Source organism: Schistocerca gregaria, chromosome 3 (assembly GCF_023897955.1).
Source record: "Schistocerca gregaria isolate iqSchGreg1 chromosome 3, iqSchGreg1.2, whole genome shotgun sequence".
Lineage (NCBI taxonomy): Eukaryota > Metazoa > Arthropoda > Insecta > Orthoptera > Acrididae > Schistocerca > Schistocerca gregaria.
In genome coordinates this window covers 597,692,624-597,718,768 of record NC_064922.1, presented here as the reverse complement: position 1 = coordinate 597,718,768, position 26,145 = coordinate 597,692,624, and the positions used below count along the sequence as shown (strand labels likewise).

At 37.4% G+C, this 26,145-nt stretch overlaps 1 protein-coding gene across 1 annotated transcript in view; it reads right to left on the bottom strand.

Annotated features, from left to right (window-relative positions):
- The window catches only part of LOC126355902 (attractin-like), a 167,762-nt gene that overhangs the window by 78,647 nt on the left and 62,970 nt on the right, over positions 1-26,145 (bottom strand). The window contains exon 2 of the mRNA XM_050006413.1: positions 4,960-5,103. Within this exon, the coding sequence (XP_049862370.1) occupies positions 4,960-5,103 (144 nt within the window). The remainder of the gene's footprint in view (positions 1-4,959; positions 5,104-26,145) is intronic.

Genomic DNA, 26,145 nt, shown 5'->3' with positions numbered 1-26,145 from the left:
TGTCGGCACTAGCACAGTGTATATCCACCTTTCGCAGCAATGCAGGCTGCTATTCTCCCATGGAGATGATCGTAGAGATGCTGGATGTAGTCCTGTGGAACGGCTTGCCATGCCATTTCCACCTGGCGCCTCAGTTGGACCAGCGTTCGTGCTGGACGTGCAGACCGCGTGAGACGACGCTTCATCCAGTCCCAAACATGCTCAATGGGGGACAGATCCGGAGATCTTGCTGGCCAGGGTAGTTGACTTACACCTTCTAGAGCACGTTGGGTGGCATGGGATACATGCGGACGTGCATTGTCCTGTTGGAACAGCAAGTTCCCTTGCCGGTCTAGGAATGGTAGAACGATGGGTTCGATGACGGTTTGGATGTACCGTGCACTATTCAGTGTCCCCTCGACGATCACCAGAGGTGTACGGCCAGTGTAGGAGATCGCTCCCCACACCATGATGCCGGGTGTTGGCCCTGTGTGCCTCGGTTGTATGCAGTCCTGATTGTGGTGCTCACCTGCACGGCGCCAAACTCGAATACAACCATCATTGGCACCAAGGCAGAAGCGACTCTCATCGCTGAAGACGACACGCCTGTCGCGACACCACTGGAGGCGGGCTGCACGATGTTGGGGCGTGAGCGGAAGACGGCCTAACGGTGTGCGGGACCGTAGCCCAGCTTCATGGATACGGTTGCGAATGGTACTCCCCAATACCACAGGAACAACAGTGTCCCTAATTTGCTGGAAAGTGGCAGTGCGGCACTGCGTAGGATCCTACGGTCTTGGCGTGCATCCGTGCGTCACTGCGGTCCGGTCCCAGGTCGACGGGCACGTGCACCTTCCGCCGACCACTGGCGACAACATCGATGTACTGTGGAGACCTCACGCCCCATGAGTTGAGCAATTCGGCGGTACGTTCACCCGGCCTCCTGCATGCCCACTATACGCCCTCGCTCAAAGTCCGTCAACTGCACATACGGTTCACGTCCACGCTGTCGCGGCATGCTACCAGTGTTAAAGACTGCGATGGAGCTCCGTATGCCACGGCAAACTGGCTGACACTGACGGCGGCGGTGCACAAATGCTGCGCAGCTAGCGCCATTCGACGGCCAACACCGCGGTTCTTGGTGTGTCCGCTGTGCCGTGCATGTGATCATTGCTTGTACAGCCCTCTCGCAGTGTCCGGAGCAAGTATGGTGGGTCTGACACACCGGTGTCAATGTGTTCTTTTTTCCATTTCCAGGAGTGTATTTTGTTTGGTGGGTCACATCATCTTTTATATATATATATATATATATATAAAACAGAAAGAAACTTCCACATGGGAAAAATGGGAAAACATGGGAAATATGTCTGCTTGTGTCTGTGTATGTGCGGATGGATATGTGTGTGTGTGTGTGCGCGAGTGTACACCTGTCCTTTTTTTCCCCTAAGGGAAGTCTTTCCACTCCCGGGATTGGAATGACTCCTTACCCTCTCCCTTAAAACCCACATCCTTTCATTTTTCCCTCTCCTTCCCTCTTTCCTGACGAAGCAACTGCCAGTTGCGAAAGCTCGTAATTCTGTGTGTGTGTTTGTGTGTTTTGTTCATGTGCCTGTCTGCCAGCGCTTTCCCGCTTGGTAAGTCTTGGAAAATATATATATATATATATATATATATATATATATATATATATATATATATATATATATATATATATATATATACGATGTAATATATAAATGACTGTACTAAACTTGTAAAAAAAAATGCTATGCAGTGATGTTTGCAAAAGACACCAGTTGGTGTCTCCATGATGCAAAAAAATACAATAAAAAAATAAAAAATAAAATAAATAAAAGGTTTGTGATAGACAAATTGAAAATCAATGAAGAAAGAATACAAAAACCATCTAGCCTCATTGACAAAGAATACATAATCTGTGTAGTGATTGTGAAATATCTGGTCTTCATGGTGGACAGCAATCTCCTTTGGCAAGAACACAATCCACATGTTTCTGACAAACTATCATAAGCTATTTACCTCCTGAGAAAATTGAAACATCTGATAACTAATCAGTATCAGCTAATGGTATACTATTAACTTTTTCACACCATATCACCTATGGCCTGTTACTGTGGGATAACTGCCCAGGGTACAAAAAAGTGCTATTACTCTCCAAAAAAGCAGTAAGGATCGTAACATTAAGCAATAAACTAAACCACAGTCTCTAAAAGTGATGACAATTTCAGTCAATATGTCTTCAAGTGCGTCATGTATATTAAGGAAAATCATGAAGCACTAAGCATCAGGAGTGATATCCACAATTATAATACACACCATAAGGATAACCAAGACATAGCTAGCTGTTGAATGTCCATGACACTGGATCATTTTCCAGCAGAGACTTTTAAAATATTCAGGCATCTATATACTGAAACACAGTCCATGAAATTGCGAAATTTTGAGGAAAGATACCACACAGTTTATGCTAAAAACCACCATACACTTTGAATGAATTATTTGACAGTAAAACAGGAAATTGGATTGCTTAATTCTAAAGAATGAATTACTTTATGAATTTAATTACTGTTTAGTCAACATGTACTTGAGAAATATTCCCCCAATGTTATTAACTATTGAACTCTTCTTATGCTCATTTGTTATTGTATTATAATGCTTGTGTAATCGTAACCTTATAACACTGATTCAGGCTGTTCAGTTATTACTCCTGGATGATGTAGCTGTGGTAATAAATGGTTATACACGCACTGCATGGTGCCCTGATGTATACTGCGGTATGGGATACAGCAATACCACGACTGCAAGGTATACTGGAAAGCTTGATGTGGATCAAAGGTGTCATTTAGTGTGTGACATCTTTCCAAGGTACCATACAAAACTTCAGTACATAGTGTAATGCACTTGTGTGATACTAAAGAATTTCCAGTAATGATCCAAAGCTTGATGTGGATCAAAGGTGTCATTTAGTGTGTGACATCTTTCCAAGGTACCATACAAAACTTCAGTACATAGTGTAATGCACTTGTGTGATACTAAAGAATTTCCAGTAATGATCCCTCATGTTCATTACAAGCAGTCCAGCATTACATGAGGTAACAACCATTTATTGACAAGAGCAGTTTAGAGATCAGCAAGAATCCATGAAGGCAGTCTTTAGAGCACAATCAAGATCAGCATATGAACATCAAATTCCACTGTATCGCTCATGTTGCAACCATTCATCCAATAGGCCACCCTTCCGAGTTTATCCATTATCATAGGACAGATGAAACTAGATCCATATGGAGTTGCATGTTCTGTTGCGGGATGTAATCCCTACAGTGGAGCCATTACAGCCCCAGAGATAACCCTTGCAGTCGTAGATGTGTTCCTAAAATGATGCATCCCCAGATGACATTATTAACATTACTGTGTCAGTCCTTTTCCAGAAGACTGGCAGAACTAAAATGTGTCCCATGGTGTGTGCCAGATGATTAGATAGCAAAAATGAATTAGTCTCAAGAATAAATCACAATTAATTTGTCAGCAGGAAGCTACCCAAATGTATGGGATTAATTTATCAGCAGGAAACTATCCATCTGCATGAGTCCCAGTCATAATGGGAAAGGCATCACATACAATCGTCAGCATGACTCATCTGTGAGAGACAAATGCATCTGGAAATCACCTAGTGTACAGAGCAACCTTTGGTAACAGACAACCCACAATCTAATAGCGAATGTGAGGATCAAAAGCTTCTGTGAGTTCTTTACCCAGAATGGATGCTCTGCTTCTTGGATATTTTTGGTCACTTGGTGTACAGAATTCATTTTGTCTCTAGTGCCAACTAATGCTTCCAGCCACCAGGAATCTCCTCCAAAGCTTTAAAATGATGCTACAGGCAATATTTCAGTCATGGACAATCTCAGGCTGCCTATAGCTGACTCAAAAAAGTCATCCAAATGTTTTTACTCACCAGCCTCTTTTCCTGTACCTTGAATACTATGTGCCAAAACCATTCGATACACAATGAAAACTGCATCATCCCCAAGAGCTCTGTCTTCATCAGTCACTGCACAAGAACTATGTGAATATACCATGTATGTGTGAATGAAATGTTACAAGTTTACATACACCAGATGACTGAACCATAAACCCATGTAATGCAAATGTGGAATACTGTAGTGTATTAATGTTTTCTTTGAAGACAATGTGATATCTTGTTGCTCCAGGTGGCTATGCTGCTTCCAAGTCAGTCACAAATGATATTTTTTGATTACCACCTTGTTGTTTATTATTGAAAGAACTGTTTCGCCACTGGGTGTGCAACAACAAAAAAGAAGACACAGTAACAATACACAGTATGTAAAGCAATTTCAAAATTTAAAATTTAGCAATTATATGATACTGAGAAATTTTATTTGAATCTGACTGAACGATTACAGGATATTTTTGGAATACATTCTGTGTGCTAAACCACAAATGCATCAATGATGACCTCTACAAACAACAACAACTGTTTGACAGGAACTATGTCACACTACTTACTGTTTGATCATGATAAGTTGACCCTTTGTACAGGCGCTGCTGGTATTGAAGGCAATCAGTACTAGCACTGGAAGATATAACATGTCTCTGAATGCTGGCAACATTTTTGCATGTGTCACCTCTACTTTCGTCCAAGTACAAAACACAGGTCACTGTTGTGGAAAGGAGTTGGCACTGGCTTCCCCTTTTCTCCTCTCCCCTCAGCAGTCCTGATGCATGCCCAAGGCACACCTCCTACCATTCCCAACAGATGTCAGATGGAGGTTCAACTTATTGTGGCCAAATAGTAATGTGTATGGTAATCCAGACTCTATTACATCCAAGTATACAAAACAGGACATAGAGAATAACTTAACTGCAATTCGAGTATCTGGAATTTTCTTCACATAAATTATAGTGATGAAATAGTATATCATTCTACATATTGCTACTTACGGATGCATTTTCCTCCATTAACTGGGTTCCCGTAATAGCCACTTACACATTGTTCACAGTGTGGACCACGTGTGAAATTTCCACAGGGTTGATTGCAAATACTTGTTCCATTTGCACAAGTACTATGGCCATTGCAACGACAAGCTAGAAACAGGTAAAAATGTAAATATCATGATAAGTGTGATGAATAATAACGATAATAATAATAATATGCATTACATGACTGCACTGCAATTCACACTCAAGTGCTTGGCAGAGGGTTCATCCAATCACTTGCAGACTATTTCTCTACAGTTCAGTGTGTGGTGTATGTTCTTTTGGACATGTCCAAAAGAACAGACACTGAGGGGGGAGGGGAGAGAAAGGAAAGGAAATGGAAGGAAATATTGATGCCAGCTGCATCAGGACTTTACATGGAGTCAGTGGCAGTGAATGAAAAATATGTGCTAGACTAGGATTCGAACACAGGATCTCCTACTTTCTAAGCAGTTTTGTTAATCACTGTCCCATCCAGACACAGTGTTTATCACAATTATATGGACTACCTCAGCACAACTCCTGCCAAATCCTCATTCCTACCAAGTGCCACCTATAGGCAGTCTCTGTCCTTCTCCTTCACGCTTGCTACTTTGAGATTCCTTCAGGAGGTGAAATGTGATTGTGCATCTGCACTGAAGGTGCTGGATTCATTACTCATTGAGGTGAATCAATTATATGGTGCATGGCAGTTAATACACGCCTGGGATTTTTTAACATGTATAATCATTAGTGATGATATAAGCTGAATTCACATAGATGATGGCCATATGGTGCACTTGTTGCAGTATGAGGTTCTCATCTGCATCTGAAGTTTGGATCCTTGGTGACTCTGCTCTAACATGCTTACACACATATCAAGGAAACCTTTGCTTTCTGAATCTCTGTTTATTAAGATTATTTGCTTGTTTCATTATCCTCTACTCACTCATTTTGTTTATCACTATAGAAGCCATGCAACTTGTATAGTTGCAAAATATAAAGGGACAATCACCTTCAGTCATAAAACAAAAAGGCTCACCAATAGTGTATACATATTTGTAAAATGTAAAGGAAAGAACATTAGTCCTCATTTACAAAGGTGATTTTCATTTAATGCTTCATTTATTTATCCATGAGGTCTTGTTGGTACACATAATCTACAGTAAGACATTGGACATTATTTAACACAACACTGTTTCTATCACTACAAAACATCATAAATTACTTATGGTTGCAGTCAGTGGCGGGTGTTGCAATATTTTTCTAGGGGTTTAACTGGAAGATGGGTTACTAAGTACCAAATACCACACATAAGAAATATTAAAAATTTATAACAAAATAGTTGCTATACAGAAACAGGCATACCTTATGATAAATGGTTGTATGGGAATGCCAGCACCAACAATATCATTGACCAAGGAGCCTCAACTGTAATGTGTGATATCTGCAGGACTAAGATGGGACAGTTCGGTTTAGAGCATTATGCTTTGTAGCCATGCTATACTGACCTCAATCGGAATAAAGTTTTATTAACCACATCTGTGTCAACTACGGTATTAGTGTGTTTTCCAGTATATATATTAGAGATCTACCGCAACGGTGACCCACAATTCACAAGACAACCATGTTGGACAGAACTTTGCTTGCCTTGTTCTAGACTATGCACCAACAATGTAATCATCTTTTGCTACAATGAACACATCAACTGCTTCATGTGCTGATGCCATAGGTGTTCTACCTCATTATGTGCACTCTCACTTGTATTGGTGCTTTAACCAACAAACAGTCATTAAATTGAAGCCATGTTCGTGTGTGCAAGCAATGCAGCCTTAAGCTATTGCAGTCACCATGCCAGAGCAATGGTCACCATCATCTGACTTATTATTAGACTTTGGACAAGATACAACATCTGTTGCTCCTAGGACATGACACTCGATGTTGAAACATTCCGACCAATTCCAGGCCAATTGTGTCAACCAGAAGCACCACTGCTCCAGGTAATGTAAGACACTGGCCTTCTCATCTACTAGATACTATTGTGTGTTTAGCATCCATGCCATGGTGTTGCAGGACACTTCCACTGTCATTCCACTATAAGAGTTTTCTGAACAATCATAAATGGAGACCACATCTATCCTCTGAAGACTTTTTAACAAACCTTAAATGCCACCAGCATGGCAAATATAATAAATATACAAAGCAAAATCTGTCTTACTGCAAAACCTGGCCCATAAACCAGAACAACAGTCACAACAAGCAATATATAATTAACAGTTATTTGACAAAATTCCATCACGGTTGTAGCAATGATTGTGAACTTTACTAGATGCAAACCTCATGCTGGACAACATGCTCTGTACTCTCTGGATCATTAAGCTTCCTCCACATCTGCAACTACCCATGATGGTGCATAAAGCTGAATCACTATAAAAAAGTCACATATTTCAAGTTGCTCAAACTATATTGTGAAGTATACTTCAGACCCAAATTAGGTAAATATAGGTGTCCCACAGGATAGTGTCCTTGGCCCAATACCATTCCTAATTTACATAAATGACTTCCCACAGAGCATCAAGCATGGACAAACAATATTGTTTGCAGATGACCCAAATGTTTTAATCAGTGACAAATCACCAGATGCACTGAAAGAAAAAGCTGAACAAACACTAAATAGTGTACGTGAGTGGGCATCCAGTAATAAATTAACACTAAATTATAAAAAAAATGCTGTTAACTTCTATGTCTGCAAAACACCACACTATAACAACTTTAAGTTAAACGATGAAACTATAGAATGCGTGAACTACACAAAATTTCTTGGTATGCATGTTGACAGTCAGTTAAAGTGGGAAGAACATATTAAAATACTTACTAACAGAATTGCTACAGCATGTTATGCTCTTAGAATTCTGACTGCAGTGTGTGATACTAAATTTGTCAGATCTGTATATTTTTCTTATATCGACTCTGTTATTACCTATGAGATAATATTTTGGGGAGTCAACAGTAAAAATATTCAAATAGTTTTCAAATTACAGAAAAGAGCAATTCGTATAATAACCAAGAGTGGCAGTAAGGCTCACTGACTTGAACATTTTCAAAAGCTGGAAATCCTAACTGTCCCCTGTGAATACATTTTTCAAAGTATTATGCATGTAAAAAAAATATTGACTGTTATATGAAAAATTCTTTAGTACACAGCTATGAAACTAGAAACCAATGCAATCTGCATCTAGAGAGAAAAAATAAAGTTAAAACTCAGCAGAGCTTGTTGTACAATGCCGTTAAATTATATAATAAATTATCCCAAAAAATAAAAGATATTGACACAATTGGACAGTTCAAAAAAAACTAAAAAAATTTTACTAAATAAAAGTTACTACGCAGTAACGGACTATCTGAATTAAAACATGTAGTGTAATTAAAGTAGCCTGCATTGTAATACATGAAGAAACTATTATAATATGAAATGCAGAACTGTACAGTACTATAAGAAAATTACAAATTACATAGTAATATAAAACTAATGTAAGATACCTCAAAAATGTGTGTAAATACTAATTTTATGCATATAAATTGTAGGTATTAGATTAGATTAATACTTGTTCCATAGATCATGAATACGGCACTTCTTAATGATGTGGAATGTGTCAGGTTAATGAAAGATGTCTGTACAAGATATTACATTACACAAAATATTGCATGACACTAATGCTTAAGTTAGTTTTTTTCCCTCCCTTAATTTATATCTAAAAATTCAGCCAATGAGTAGAAGGAGTTGTCATCTAGAAATTCTTTTAATTTATTTTTAAATGTTGGTTGACTATCTGTCAGGCCTTTGATGCTGTTTGGTAGGTGACCAAAGACATTTGTGGCAGCATAATTTACCCCCTTCTGTGCCAAAGTCAGATTTAACCCTGCATAGTGAAGATCATCCTTTCTCCTGGTGTTATAGCTATGCACACTGCTATTACTTTTGAACAGGGCTGGATTACTAACAACAAATTTCATAAGTGAATATATATATATATATACTGTGAGGTTACTGTGAGGATCCCTAGATCCTTAAATAGATGTCTGCAAGATGACTGTGGGTGGGCTCCAGCAATTATTCTGATTACAAGTTTTTGAGCAATGAATACTTTTCTACTCAACGATGAATTACACCAGAATATGATACCATAGGAAAGCAGTGAATGAAAGTAGGCATAGTAAGCTAATTTACTGAGATTCTTATCACCAAAATTTGCAATAACCCTAATAGCATACGTAGCCGAACTCAGACGTTTCAGCAGACCATCAATGTGTTGCTTCCAGTTTAACCTCTCATCAATGGACACACCTAAAAATTTTGAAAATTCTACCTTAGCTACAGACTTCTGTTCAAAGTCTATATTTATTACTGGAGTTGTGCCATTTACTGTACGGAACTGTATATACTGTGTTTAATCAAAATTTAAAGAGAGTCCATTTGCTGAGAACCACTTAATAATTTTGTGAAAAACTTCATTTACAATTACATCACTTAGTTCTTGGTTTTTGGATGTTATTACTATACTTGTATCATCAGCAAAAAGAACTAACTTTGCATCCTCATCAATATGGAATGGTGATTCATTAATGTATATCAAGAACAGTAAAGGACCTAAGACAGAACCCTGTGGGACCCCGTGCTTGATAGCCTGCCAGTTTGAGGAATCAGCTGTTGTTTTAACATTACATGAACCTCTCATTTCAACTTTCTGCATTCTTCCAGTTAAGTATGAATTAAACCATTTGTGCACTGCCCCCCTCAAACCATAATGATTTAGCTTATCTAAAAGAATTCCATGATTTACACAGTCAAAGGCCTTTGAGAGATCACAAAAAATACCAATGGGTGATGTCCAGTTATTCAGAGTATTTAATATTTGATCAGTGAAAGCGTATATAGCATTTTCTGTTGAAAAGCCTTTCTGAAAACCAAACTGACATTTTGTTAGTACTTTATTTTTACATATATGGGAGGCTACTCTTGAATACATTACTTTCTCAAAAATTTTTGATAGAGCTGTCAGAAGAGAGATTGGGTGATAGTTGTTGATATCCAACGTATCCCCCTTTTTATGCAATGGTTTTACAATGGCATATTTCAGTCTATCGGGGAAAACACCCTGCTCCAAAGAGGTATTACATACGTGGCTGAGAATCCTACTTATCTGTGGGGAACAAGCTTTAAGTATCTTGCTGGAAATGCCATCAATTCCGTAAGAGCTTTCACTTTTCAGTGAGTTTATTATTTTACTGATTTCAGAGAGAGAGGTTCGTGGAAATACAGTTGTTTCAAACTGCACAGGTATGGCCTCTTCTATTAGAAGCCTTGCCTCTTCTAGTGAAGATCTAGATCCTACTTTCTCCACAACATTTAAAAAATGATTATTGAAAATATTTCCAAATTCAGATTGTTTGTTAGTACACTTGTCATTCAGTTTTATGGCACTAAAGTCTTCCTGTGCTCTTGGTTTCCCTGTTTCCCTTTCAATAATATTCCAAATTGCTTTAATTTTATTATCAGAGTTACTGATCTCAGACCTGATACACATGCTTCTGGACTTTTTAATAACTTTTCTTAGTACCGCACAATAGTTTTTATAATATTGAACAATTTCGGGGTCAGTACTCCCTCTTGCTGTTAGATACAGTTCTCTTTTACGGTTGCAAGATATTCTTATTCCTTTAGTTAACCAAGGTTTTTTATATGTTTTCTTGGAATTATGTTTCACTGTTTTCTTGGGAAAACAATTTTCAAATACCCTTAAAAATGTATCGTGAAATAAGTTATATTTCAAGTTTGCATCGGGTTCCATATACACTTCATCCCAGTCTAGCTCCTTTAGTCTTTCCCTAAAGTTTGCAGTATTTATATTGTTAGTTGAACGCACTGCTTTGAAATTCTGATTTGATATACTGCATGGAGCTATGCCATGTACTGTAACTAGCTGTGCACCATGATCTGAAAGACCATTCACAACATGATACGCATTTATGTCCTGAAACTTATCTTGGTCTATAAAAAAGTTATCTATCAATGTCCTGCTGTTCTTTGTAATCCGAGTAGGAAAATCAATGACGGAGCTCAAATTGAAAGAACTGAGTAATACTACAAGGTCATTCTTCCTATCACACTCTTTCAGGGAATCAACATTGAAATCCCCACAAATGATAATTTGCTTCCCCCTGTCTGACAGATAGCACAACAAAGCATCCAAGTTTTCTAGAAATAGCTGGAAATTCCCTGAGGGGGACCTATACACTGTTACAATTATGAAAGTGCCATCATTTAGTTTTAGTTCAGTGGCACATGCTTCCATATGTTGCTCTACACAAAATTTTTTAGTTTCTAAATGTTTTGCGCTGTGGAAGCTTTTGACATATATGGCAACTCCTCCTCTCATCATATTATCTCTACTTACATGTGCAGCTAATTTGTACCCATTGATGCTAACCTTTTGCATATCAGTGACAATGTGATGCTCAGACAATAATGTATTGTATATGATTTTGCTGACGAAATCCACACAATGTAAATTGTTACATGGATTAATGAAGAAATCAATCAATCAATCAATGAAACCCATGGCACATGCTAAGTTGCCCTGAAGGAAGCTGAGGAGAATCAACAGTGATGTTACTGCCATGACCCAGGGTGCAGTCTGGTGGGCTGCACAGGAACACTTTTGCAGCACACTACGCTATGATGCTCAATCTGCTGCCACTACAAAACAGCCATGCTCATATCATGCACAGTTCAGTGACACTGCACACAACTGTCGGCCTCCCTACAGGTTCCCAAATGTCAAGAGTGGACTGCCGTAGGTGGTTCGCCCTGCACACATACTACAACAGGCCTCCACATGCACCATGTCAGATGCACATATATAGCAATGGGCAATCAGTTATACAGCAGACTGTGTGCCTTTGATCACAACTCATGTGCTTGTTTTCCCATAGACATTGGTTCTGATGTTAATATGGTACCCAAGGACATGTTCACAGAGTTTAATGACAAACCGTTGATACAGCTCTGTACTGCCAATGACTCCATGACCTCAGTACATGGAAAAGTTGATTATGTGTTAGAGCTCAGCAAAAATCTTCACTGTCCATTGAAATGCAACTTCTCAGTATACCTCATTTTTAGTGAAGTGTCGTAGATTACGATACTCCAAATGCTAAAGTATTTACCTGGCCACAAGTCGATGTTCACATTAAGTTTTTTCAAGCTAGCAACTGGAGCAGAAAAATATCATATTCCTTTATCAGATGGAAAAATTTCAACAATTGGAAATTCAGGATGGAAACTCTTCTTCAGGGACTGGAGCTTTCACCACTTGTACAAGTGAATTATCTCACAAAGGTGGAATTTGCGGACATAGAGGCAGACACACAGCATGTTGCAAAGGTAACATGACTGGCTGAATGGGTTAAACAAGATCATAAATGTGAGTCTCATCTTGCATCGCTGACAGTCACTTGAAATATGCGAAAGATAAGGTAACCTCTTTTGATTTATAGACATCTCTGTGCAATATGTTTGAGAGATAAGGAACTGCTGGTTAACTCCTGTTGGGAAAACAGTTGTTAACTATGAAATTTAATGCAACAAATGATGTGACAGTTAATCACTTTCTTACATTTGATAAATTGATTTGAGAATTATGTTTGACTGGAGCTGCTGACAGAAAACCTACGCTGTATGCCTTTTAACAATGCCTACACAATACCAGCTGAATATGAAGAGTCATACAGTATATTAAGGGGGATAAAATCTAATAGTCATGGGGGACTGGAATGCAGTTGTAGAGGAAGGAGTAGAAGAAAAGGTTTCAGGAGAATGTGGGTTTGGGACAAGGAATAAAAGAGGAGAAAGCCTAATTTAGATCTGTAACAAGTTTCAGCTAGTAACAGTGAATACCCTGTTCAAGTATCACAAGAGGAGGAGGTATACTTGGATAAGGCCAGCTGATACAGAAAGATTTCATTTAGACTGCATCATGGTCAGACAGAGATACCCAAATTAGATACTGGATTGTAAGGCATACCCAGGAGCAGATATGGACTCAGATCACAATACAGTAGTGATGATGAGTAGGCTGAAGTTTAAGACATTAGTCAGGAAGAATCAGTAAGCAAAGAAGTGGGATATGGAAGTTCTAAGGAATGACAAGACACGTTTGAAGTTCTCTAAGACTATACATACAGCAATAAGGAATAGCTCAGTAGGCAGTACAGCTGAAGAGGAATGGACATCTCTAAAAGGCTCATCACAGAAGTTGGGAAGGAAAACATAAGCACAAAGAAGGTAGCTGTGAAGAAACCATGGGCAGCAGAAGAAATACTTCAGTTGATTGATGAAAGAAGAAAGTACTAAAATTTTCTGGGAATCTCAGGAATACAGAAATACAAGTCACTGAGGAACGAAATGAATAGAAAGTGCAGGGAAGCTAATATCAAATGGCTGCACGAAAAATGTGAAGACAGCAAAAAAGAAATGATTGTCAGAAGGACAGACTCAGCATACAGGAAACTCAAAAGAGCCTTCAGTGATATGAAAAGCAAGGGTGGTAACATTAAGAGTGCTACGGAAATTCCACTGTTGAATGCAGAGGAGAGAGCAGATATGTGGAAAGAATACATTGAAAACATCTAAGAGGGGGAAGATTTAGAACAGCTAGAGGATCCAGTATTAGAATCAGAATTTAATAGAGCTTTGAGGACTTGAGGCCAAATAAGGCAGAAGGGATAGATAACATTCCATCAGAATTCCTAAAATCATTAGGGAAAGTGGCAACAAAATGACTATTCATGTTGGTGTGTAGAATGTATGAGTCTGGTGACAAACCATCTGACTTTCTGAGAAGCATCAATCACAACACTCCTGAGAGTGCAAGAGCTGACAAGTGCAAGAATTATCGCACAATCAGTTTAACAGCTAATGCATCCAAGTTGCTTACAAGAATAATATACAGAGGAATGGAAAAGAAAACTTAGGATGCACTAGATGATGGTCAGTTTGGCTTTAGGAAAAGTAAAGGCGTGAGTCAGGCAATTTGAGATTGTGATTAATAATGGAAACAAGACTAAAGAAAGTACATGACATAGATCCATGCAGTATATCAAATCAAACTTTCAAAGCAGTGCATTCAATTAACAATATAAATATTGCAAACTTTAGGGAAAGCCTACAGCAGATAGACTGGGATGAAGTGATAAGGAACCAGATGCAAACTTGAAATATAACTTATTTCACGATACATTTTTAAGGGTATTTGAAACTGGTTTTCCCAAGAAAATAGTTAAACATAATTACAAGGAAACATATAAAAAAACCTTGGCTAACTAAAGGAATAAAAACTATTGTGCGGTACTAAGAAAAGTTATTAAAAAGTCCAGAACCACATGTATCATGTATGAGATCAGTAACTCTGATAAAAAAATTAAAGCAATTTGGAATATTATTGAAAGGGAAACAGGGAAACCAAGAGCACAGGAAGACTTTAGTGCCATAAAACTGAATGAAAAGTGTACTAACAAACAATCAGAAATTGAAAATATTTTCAATAATCATTTTTTTGTGGAGAAAATAGGATCTAGATCTTCATTAGAAGAGGCAAGGCTGCTAATAGAAGAAGCCATACGTGTGCAGTTTGAAACAACTGTAATTCCACCAACCTCTCCCTCTGAAATCAGTAAAATAATAAACTCACTGAAAAGTAAAAGCTCTTACAGAATTGATGGCATTTCCAGCAAGGTACTTAAAGCTTGTTCCCCACAGACAAGTAGGATTCTCAGCCACTTATGTAATAGCTCTTTGGAGCAGGGTGTTTTCCCCGATAGACTGAAATATACCATTGTAAAACCATTGTATAAAAAGGGGCTTACGTCGGATGTCAACAACTACCTCCTAATCTCTCTTCTGACAGCTCTATCAAAAAATTTTGAGAAAGTAATGTATTCAAGAGTAGATTCCCATATTTGTAAAAATAAAGTACTAACAAAATGTCAGTTTGGTTTTCAGAAAGGCTTTTCAACAGAAAATGCTATATACACTTTTAATTATCAAATATTAAATGCTCTGAATAACTGAACATCACCCACTGGTATTTTTTGTGATCTCTCAAAGGCCTTTGATTGTGTAAATCGTGGAATTCTTTTAGAAAAGCTAAATCATTATGGTTTGAGGGGGGCAGTGCACAAATGGTTTAATTCATACTTAACTGGAAGAATGCAGAAAGTTGAAATGAGAGGTTCATGTAATGTTAAAACAACAGTTGATTCCTCAAACTGGGGAGCTATCAAGTACGGGGTCCCACAGGGTTCGGTCTTAGGTCCTTTACTGTTCTTGATATACATAAATAACTTACCATTCCACATTGATGAAGATGCAGAGTTAGTTCTTTTTGATGATGATACAAGTATAGTAATAACATCCAAAAACCAAGAACTAAGTGATGTAATTGTAAATGATGTTTTTCACAAAATTATTAAGTGGTGCTCAGCAAATGGACTCTCTTTAAATATTGATAAAACACAGTAGATATAGTTCCGTACAGTAAATGGCACAACTCCAATAATAAATATAGACTTTGAACAGAAATCTGTAGCTAAGGTAGAATTTTCAAAATTTTTAGGTGTGTCCACTGATGAGAGGTTAAACTGGAAGCAACACATTGATGGTCTGCTGAAACGTCTTGAGTTCAGCTACGTATGCTGTTAGGGTTATTGCAAATTTTGGTGATAAGAATCTCAATAAATTTGCTTACTATGCCTACTTTCATTCACTGCTTTCCTATGATATCATATTCTGTGGTAATTCATCATTGAGTAGAAAAGTATTCATTGCTCAAAAACATGTAATCAGAATAATTGCTGGAGCCCACCCACAGTTATCCTGCAGACATCTATTTAAGGGTCTAGGGATCCTCACAGAAACCTCACAGTATATATATTCACTTATGAAATTTGTTGTTAATAATCCAACCCAGTTCAAAAGTAATAGCAGTGTGCATAGCTATAACACCAGGAGAAAGGATGATCTTCACTATGCAGGGTTAAATCTAACTTTGGCACAGAAAGGGGTAAATTATGCTGCCACAAAAGTCTTTGGTCACCTACCAAACAGCATCAAAAGCCTGACAGATAGCCAACTAACATTTAAAAATAAATTAAAGAATTTCTAGATGACAACTCCTTTTAGTCATTGGCTGAATTTTTAGATATAAATTAATGGAAAAAAACGAAAAGAACTTAAACATTAGTGTCATGCTATATTTTGTGTAATGTAATATCCTGTACAGACATCTTTTATTAACCTGACACATTCCACATCGTTACGAAGTGTCGCATTCATGATCTATGGAACAAGAATTGATCTAATCTAATCTCATCAAGACACATTCATAGGATTTATTGACCTGGAAAAAGCGACTGACAATGTAAAATGGTGCAAGATGTTCAAAATTCTGAAAAAAAAATAGCGGTAAGCTATAGGGAGATATGGGTCATATACAATATGTACAAGAGCCATGAGGGAACAATAAGAGTGGACGACCAAGAATGAAGGGCTCATATAAAAAGCATGTAAGACAAGGATGTAGTCTTTTGCCACTACTATTCAATTTGTACATCAAAGAAGCAATGTTGCAAACAAAAGAATGGTTCAGGAGTGTAATTAAAATTCAAGGTGAAAGGATATCAGTGATACAGTACACTGATGACATTGCTAACCTGTGTGAAAGTGAAGAGATTGGAATACATCCAGCAAATAATTGAGGCTGTAGGCAGCAAATGCTACTCTGAGATGAAGAGGTTGTTGCCAGTGCTTTTCTGCGTGGATTACTCAAGGAGGAAAATACATGGATGGTTATTCCTGAACAAGTGGCTGTTCCTGAAGAACTGAAAGACATAACTGATTTGTTTTGCTGGTTACAGAAGTCTTTATATGACTTAAAGCAAACATCATTAGCATGGAATCATTTTATTCATATATCTCTTACCTCTATAAGATTCACTCAACCCAAAGCAGATAAATGTCTTTACTATACCATGATTTTAATGGAAGCTACCATTTACATTGTGCTCTATATTGATGACATTCTGATGGCTGTAAATAATGGAAAGTAAATGAAGAGAGTGAAATTTTAGTTAAGAAAGAAGTTTAAAATACAGGAACTAGAAAAGCACCTTAACACTTGTGAACTGAGATTTTAAGGAACAAAGAAGAAATTTATCTGAGCCAAATATCATATTTGAAGAGTTTGCTACAACGATTCAACATGCAAGACTGTAACCCAATCAAGACATCTATGGAAGTTAAACTGGAAATCAAGGAAGGAAAAAGGATTGATAAGTATTGCAGATAGTTGACTGGATGTTTGATGTATGCAGTAACAAAAAAATACCTGACTTGTGGGCTGCGGTCAACTTCTTAAGCACATACCAAAACAATCTGTCAGAAGAACTCTGTGGATGCTTGAAAAAATTTTGAAGAACCATCTATATGAAACAACATTATCAAAAAGGAAATCAAGAAGCTTTTCTGGCCTATGTTGATGTGACTGGAACCAAAAGGAAGATGCAAGATCTACCTCTGGTTACCTATTACAATTGTTTGGAAATACTGTCTTTTGGGCAACAAAGAGACAGACTGGTGTTACTTTGTCTTCTACACAGGCAGAATATGTAGCTCTGGGAACAGCTGTTGCTGAATTACTCTGGCTGAAATACTTGCTGGACAGCATTCAAATTCCACTCCAGCCACCAATCCATATATCAACGATAATCAGTCCTGTGTACAGTTACTGAAGAAATAGGAACATCATTGGGTGAGGCATGCCAATGTTAAATGTAAGTTTGTGCATCTACTTCACCACCTCAAAATAACCACCACCCAGCAAGTGCATTCAGTGGATGCAGAAATCCCTACAAAAGGCTTACCAGCTTCTACAGTCATTGCTTTGGGAAGCTTGTTTTGGGTTGATCTTGATTTTTGTTAATGTTAAATGTAAAATCATTGAACTGAGGAGGGCTACAGTTTCCAATGATTATATCTGTGATTTATGTAAAATAACTTCAAATATAAAAAGCTTTGCTGCTATTGATATTCTGTACTCAGGTGTCTTCAGTTATTTTTCCCAGTTTGATAAAACAACACTCTCTAAACAATAAATGTACAAATGCACAAAGTCATCATAAGATCAAAATGTCACTGCTGGGTTACTGCGGAGTGCTAATGTCCAGTAAACTCATCTTGCAAACAATTCTGAACACACCTGACAGGTATGTAGTCCATTTGTAAAATGTCAATCCTTTAAATCGTTTATCTACACCCGTTACCGTGTAACTACATTAATATGTTATGGTAGTGACTGGATGTAACAAAGAGCAAAATTAATGCTTAAAACAAGGTAACAGTGGAGTAAATAATGTATTAAACACTGAACTGGTGGAGTATGTTCTCTAATCTATTTGTAATACAAATATGTTCACAGAAGTGCCGTGTGGCACTTGTGGTTAGGTGTTAGCCAAGCACTCAACAAAAAGTATTATCAACCATTCAAATCCTACATCATTTGAAAATTTTTGGATTGGTGTGAAGTGTTAATATACAAGCACAGACCAACATTTGCCACATTCAAAAAGGGAAACGATGGTGTCATTTAAATTGTACCCCATGCACGCTGTGCTGGTGTATGACCTGAACGTAGTCTCTACTGTCACTCATCCTGTTTTCTACAGAGGAATATGTTCACGTGCTCCATGCTCATTGTTTATGGACAAGCAAGAAAAAATGTGTTTGAGGGACTACATGTGTATCAGGGACAGTATCCAGACTGGCCACACCCGACAGCAGTGTTGAAAGAAGTGTAAGGACAGCAGACATGGTTCAAAAAGTACCACTTGTCTGATAGAGAACTGTAACATCTGGTGAAAATGAAGAAGCCATCCTGGATATGGCTCATACTAATCCAAACATGAGTACAAGTGCAACTGCTCAGCAGTTGAACAGCAGCCAGTGGTTTGTATGTTGAATACTGCATTCACATAAATATCGCTCATACCATCTACAGCTATACCATGAGCTCCACAGGCAGTATTTCAAAGCTCAAATAAATTTCTGTCAGCAGTTATTAGGAAATCTTGTTCTCGGATGAGCACTATTGGAGTAATGACAATCCTCATAGGATGTGACAGGCAGCGTATCAGATGTGATGGTGAATGAACATTTGGTGTGGACTCTTGACTGATCACCTCATTGAACCATATTTCTTTGAAGGCTATTTGACGGGCACCTACTACATACCCTTTTTGGGTCAGGATGTGCTGTTCCAAGATCATTTAAAGATGTGGTTTTAACAGGGTGGAGTTGTGCCATGTTTAACTTTACTCGTTTGTCACCATCTGATTGAGGAACTTCCAGGGAAATGGATAGGAAGAGGAGGACATCTTGCTTGGCTCACAACCATCACCAGATTTAACACCATTAGACTTCCTTCTGTGGGGGACTTGAAATGTTCAGCTTAAACTCAAGCACCAGTAAATTCCAGCTGTCTCTGGCACCTCATCATAGAAACCTGCAGATCGATAAAACCAGGTTTGCTTTGATCCACTAAAAGGTCTGTTCGGCAGTGGGCCCAGATGTGCATAAACCAAAATTATTAGCACCCTGAACATTTGCTGACATGAGAAACATTGTCAATGTGGATTTGTTCCCCTTATTTCTGTTTTGTATTTGTCATACCTGCTGTCGGGCCTTCTTAGGGCCACAAACACTTTCACTCACACACAGTTTGTATAAAAAAGAGATTAAATGCATTTGTGCTCTCTTTGTGCAGGCATTGTGGTCATTTAAGTCATACCTCTTGCTGAAGGAATCTAGATTTTCCTTAACATGAAAGATACACAAGAATACAAAGTATATCTCAAGAGTGTAATGTTGTGGGGGCTTCTGTACTGATTTAGGTAACTCTATTAGGATATCCATGGGCACCATGGTCACTCTCCAAGGTCACAAGCCAAGGGTTATGTAACCATTTTATCTAATAAGGTCTGCCCCACAATACAACGTTTGTTCCTCAATGGTGATGCTGTGTTCCAATATGGCATGGTCCCTGTTCACACAACTCACATTGTCTAGGACTGGTTCTGTGAGCTTGAGAATGAATTGTCACATCTCCTCTAGCCACCATGGTCACCAGACCTCAATATTATGTAGCCTTTGTGGTCTACTTTGGAGAGAAGCATGCATGGTCAATATCCACCTCCATCACTGTAACCTAAAGATGCTACTATTTTCAGGAAGAATGGTATAAGATTCCCTTAAAACCATACACAACATGTATTTAACTATTATAGGATGTCTGGAAGCTGTTTTGAATGTGAATGGGTTTCCCAGACTGTATTAGGCTTAGTAATGTACATTTGGTGTTTCCTTATTTTTGTCCAAGTTTTGTACCATAGCTGGGTGACAACTTTTGTTTCTTAACCAGGCTGAAATGTACATTTTGTAGCAAAATACTTTTTTCTATTTCTGCCAAAGGAATAACATGCTTTTTTGGGTTTTACATGTACTTTTCCTGGAGTACATGAACTAATTAATACAGCATTTCAGTTACTCAGGTATGGAGGGCATATAATATGCTGTTAATATTACTGTATGACATACGTACAGTGGACATTGCATAATGAATAAAGCAACAGACACATTATAATGAATTGAAATTCAACAAAAGAAAGCTACGGAGTAATACACAATTTTCTTTCTAAACTTACATCAGAATCAAACGCCTGTAATTGTTTCAGCAGAAAAAGAAACTAGACAATTAGGAAGGTCACTTGAGACTGATGAAAAAATGGAAGAAATGACTTATTCACAGATACATAACCTATATATGTGTTTCCATTCCTTCATTAGAGTCTGGAATGTTAGTTGTAGTGATATACTGATGCAAGTGGTGTCCACTACAGTTTGTCCACATTAAGTTGATGTCAGTGAGCGGTGGCTGTGAGGAAGAGCAGGTGACGTGTTTTTCCTCCACATTGGGACTTTTTTGGGAAAGAATTGGTGAGAGGAAGGCAGCATCAGGTGTTTGCCGGAGTCATGGCACCATTACCCTTAACAATATGCACAGGGATACTTCACATCTAAGGGCAGGCTAATGTTGGCAGTGCTCACAGATAAATGAATACTTTCAACTTGTGACAAGTTTCTCTGTTTGTGGCAGCACCAGTGAAATTGTCAAGTTATCATGTACCGTACAAGCAGCATGTAACTTTTTACTGTATTGTTGAAAACAGTTGCCAATCACACTAATACCATTAAGGCATAATGCAGCAAGTATACCAGATACAATGTTACTTTCACAATACTGTGAGACTAATAACAGTGATATCATAAAACAGTCCCTAGGTGCTTGCGTTGTATCAACACAATCACAATCATGGTGCTGTATCATTAAAGAGGAGACCACAGCTCAAACATACTGAGTATTGTGTAAGCTTTGAATCAAATGCAACCCCCCCCCTCCCCCACCCCAACACTTTCACGTAGTTACGTAAAACTCAATGCCACCACAAAACCTGATAACAGTTTACAAACATGTAGGACAAGTATATGTCATTTTGATGTTACTTCCCAGTAAGCTTTGACTGAAACTAGTTTCTTTCCTATGAATACACTACAGAGATTAGTGAAACACTGCAATGTGGCCAGCGTTGGTGCATTTCACAGTTCCCCTGTAACTACTGAAAAGACTGCTTGGCCTTTTCAGGAACCACACGTTTGTCTGGCCCCAACATACATACCTGTCCAATATAGTTGTATTTACCTAATGGCTATCTGTATCATGGAGGCACACAAGCCACTCAGAAAACGTTGTTATTTGTTGTTTAATTTAGTGGAAGTGGTTAGTGGCTTTTTCATCATTAGTTTTAATTCTTGAATGGAGGTGAATAAATTCTAGCACATTACTGCAAGCCATTCTCAGCCCACACCACTATCAGCACATGGGTTAGTTACTGAAGCTGACCTCTCCCAACAAACAAGAAAATAAGGTGTCTGCTGCTTCTCCACACCAGCCAACTAAAGAACACCAACACTGCTAAAAAAATCCTATGTAGCCTACATGTAATTAGCATTCGAATAAATGTGGAGCAGGTTTCTTTTCCAAATCTTGGCTCTACAGTAACATCTCTCATGATAATAGATATAAATACATACAAAAATAGGTGATTTAAATTATGATGAAATTATAAATAGGCGTATTTAGAATTTATGGTCATAGAATTCCCCAGAGCGTAAAAACAATTTTGAATTAACAAATTCTTGGCAGAGTCATTAAATTTCTTCAGCGTCAATACATCGATTGATGTACAGCTTACATCAACTGATGTACAGCTTAACTGATGTGATCTTAAATTTTGAATTTAAGAATGAAAACAGTATTCCTTTGTTTATATCATTACATCTGCTTGTGTTAGTGCTATGTACATTGGAATTTACAGCAAAATTGGATAATTTCTTCTTGACACATAAAAGTTACTGATAAATAAATGTTATAAAACTAAGTCTTATAAATAAATTTCTACAATGCCTTTTAGGTGAGACTTTGCAGACTAGTCTGACTGCTTCCTTTGCACTATAAAGAGGTATTTGGAGTAACAATTGTCACCTTTATTGGACATATGCAATTCATCCATATCATATGGTGTCTTCCCTCAGCAACTGAAAATATCAAAAGTAATACCCTTATATAAAAAAGGCGATCATCAATGTATGGGTAACTATAGGCCTGTGTCTCTATTGTCAGGGTTCTCGAAAATTATTGAAAAAGTGTTCCTTTCAAAACTAATTCCATTCTTCGACAAGAATAATATTATTTCCGGATGTCAACATGGCTTCAGACCACAGAGATCAATTGAAAATGCCACATTCAATCTGATAAACCATGTCTTAAATGCAGTGGACAACCACAGAAATATCTCAGGTTTATTCTTGGACCTAACACATGCTTTTGATGTGATTGATCATTCTATGCTCCTGAGGAAGCTCGAATGGTCAGACAGTGACATACATGTTAATCATTGTAACACCACATTATGCCAAAAAAGTGTATATCATGCAGGAACAAAACTTTACAACAGATTACCAAGACATATAAAATCTCTTATTGAACTACAAAGCTTTACAAAAGTCTGTGACATCCTACCTTCTGAAAAAGTGCTACTATTCAATCTCACAGTATCTTATGCAAGAAAAAATGTAATTTGTATATTTAATTGTAGAAATAAGTTATAAATATACAGTATTTCAAAATTTGTAATTATTAACTGTATAGATCCAATTTGTCATAAAAATTGTATAAAATGTATGTTTGACATTTGAAAATCCAATAGCTAAAAAGGTTTTCAGTTCAATATCCTGTGTACAATATAAGTACTTAAAAAGAGATTTATATGGACAAATAAATAAATAAATAGTCCCATAGGTTCGATGGGGAATTAACGCACGCATAGTATACAGAAAGCAGAGTGTTCTCATCTACTGTCTTTTTCAACTTTCTAATCATAAAAAACCTGAATTAGCTTCTGGGGACTAGTTAATGCTTTTCTAAATAATTTATTATTTGAGTGCACATTAACTTTTCAGTTATCTTAGAGAAATAGATACAAGTGAAACTGGCCTGAAGTTGCTAGCCAAATTTTTGTCACCTTTTTTTGCGGACTGGAGTTATTTTGACTACTTTCAGTTTTTCTGGAAAACGGACTTCATCAAAGCACTTATTAATGATGTGACAAATAGCCTTGGCTACATTACAGCAATTAAGCTTCACTATTTCAGAATTAATATTATAAATACCAAATGAATCACTGTTACTATGTGAAAGAATGGCTCAGTGTACATCTTCTACTGAAACACGTTCAAAATGAAACATACTTTGTGCAACATTTTATAGGCCATACCTAGATAATAATTTTGTTCATATTTGCTGTTGGGTATATTATTTACAACATAGGCTACACTATTTACAAAAAATTATTATAAGTATATGCACTGATCATGGACATAGTAGTGGAATCTTTGCTACCTGTCACTAAATTGTCATTAATTATTATCTTCAATATTTGTCTAGGTTTATTAACTTGAGTGACCAGTTAGAACTTACAATATAATTTTGATTTTCTGATGCTCATTTTGTATTTATGTTTCAATTGTTTATACCTTGCTTGGGCAAGGAAACAAGGGTAGTTATTTGCTATGGAGTAGGATTTGAGACACAGGCCTTTAAATTTTTGTATTTCTGGTGCATATCACTTATTAATATTTTTAGTAAATGATGTCCTATTTGTTGTAACAATTTAATGTTAACCAGAATGAGATTTTCACTCTGCAGCGGAGTGTGCGCTGATATGAAACTTCCTGGCAGATTAAAACTGTGTGCCCGACCGAGACTTGAACTCGGGACCTTTGCCTTTCGCGGGCAAGTGCTCTACCATCTGAGCTACCGAAGCACGACTCACGCCTGGTACTCACAGATTTACTTCTGCCAGTATCCGTCTCCTACCTTCCAAACTTTACAGAAGCTCTCCTGCGAAACTTGCAGAACTAGCACTCCTGAAAGAAAGGATATCGCGGAGACATGGCTTAGCCACAGCCTGGGGGATGTTTCCAGAATGAGATTTTCACTCTGCAGCGGAGTGTGCGCTGATATGAAGGTAGGAGACGGATACTGGCAGAAGTAAATCTGTGAGTACCGGGCGTGAGTCGTGCTTCGGTAGCTCAGATGGTAGAGCACTTGCCCGCGAAAGGCAAAGGTCCCGAGTTCGAGTCTCGGTCGGGCACACAGTTTTAATCTGCCAGGAAGTTTCAATTTAATGTTAAGCTTAAATTAACTGCCCAAATAAATAATTCAAAGAACCTATTGAGATGTTCTTCTGCTCCATCATAATGGGCTACTAATTATGTACAGTTATAGAGCAGCCTAAGAGATTTATTCGCATCTAACAACTACTCCAGTTATGAAGTTTACCATGTAACATGAATGCTTTTGTGTTACCCAACTTTTTGTCGAAATGTTTCTTCAATAATACATCCTTTGCAGATAAGAATTGCAAACTGTTTTCACTTTTAGCAATGCTTGGCTACAGTATTATTCATAGCATATTATTCCTTTCAGCAAGCAGAAATTTTTATGTTTATGCTGTGTAAAATCTTTAATTAATGTGTAACTGAAAAATGTATGAAAGGTTTTACTTGTTTAGATATGAAAGATGGCAGTAGCAGAAAATTTTAAAATGCAAAATGGTGGAAGTAACCTAGCTGTGCTAAAGGGAAATAAAAAAATAAAAAAATTTCAAACAAATACAAAGAATCCAAGAAGGCAGAACTAGCTTACTTGTGCCAGCAGACATTATGATGCTACTTCCCAAAATATCTGAATAATCTGAGTTTTTTGTCATGTTCAAAAGTATGTGAAAGATTTACATTATTTATCAAGATTCATCTTGACAATACTGATGTAATTTACAATATTTTCATGAAAAAATAAGTAAGTACACACACACACACACACACACACACACACACACACACACACACACACACACACACACAAATTTGATAATTCATTAAAAAAAGTTTATATCAAATAGTATTGCATACATTCAATAAATTTCATCTGACATCTGTAAATTTCATTGAAAACTATATAGCAATCACAGTGGAATAAGACTACATGTATAAAACATACTTGCCATAAGTAATGGCAATCTTAATGCATATCCATAATTAGATCTCCAAACCACACTTAATGTTAGACATATGGACCCACAAATTAAATATTTCCTCATCTAAATTGTCCTACAAACACATGATTCTTGTCAAGTGTCACAATGTTACTGCAATGTGTGAAATGTATGCAAAAATGCATCAACAACACGATCTCTATATAAATTTTACATTCACATCCAAAACATTTGTTGACATAGATTCCTATTATATGATTGTGGACTCTCAAATTAATTGTTACAATGCATTTTCAGTGTCTAAATAGTTACAAAACACATGTAGCATGGCAATCACGCAGTTGATAGTTTCATGTTTTGGACTACACTTGGTGTAAAGCACAAAGG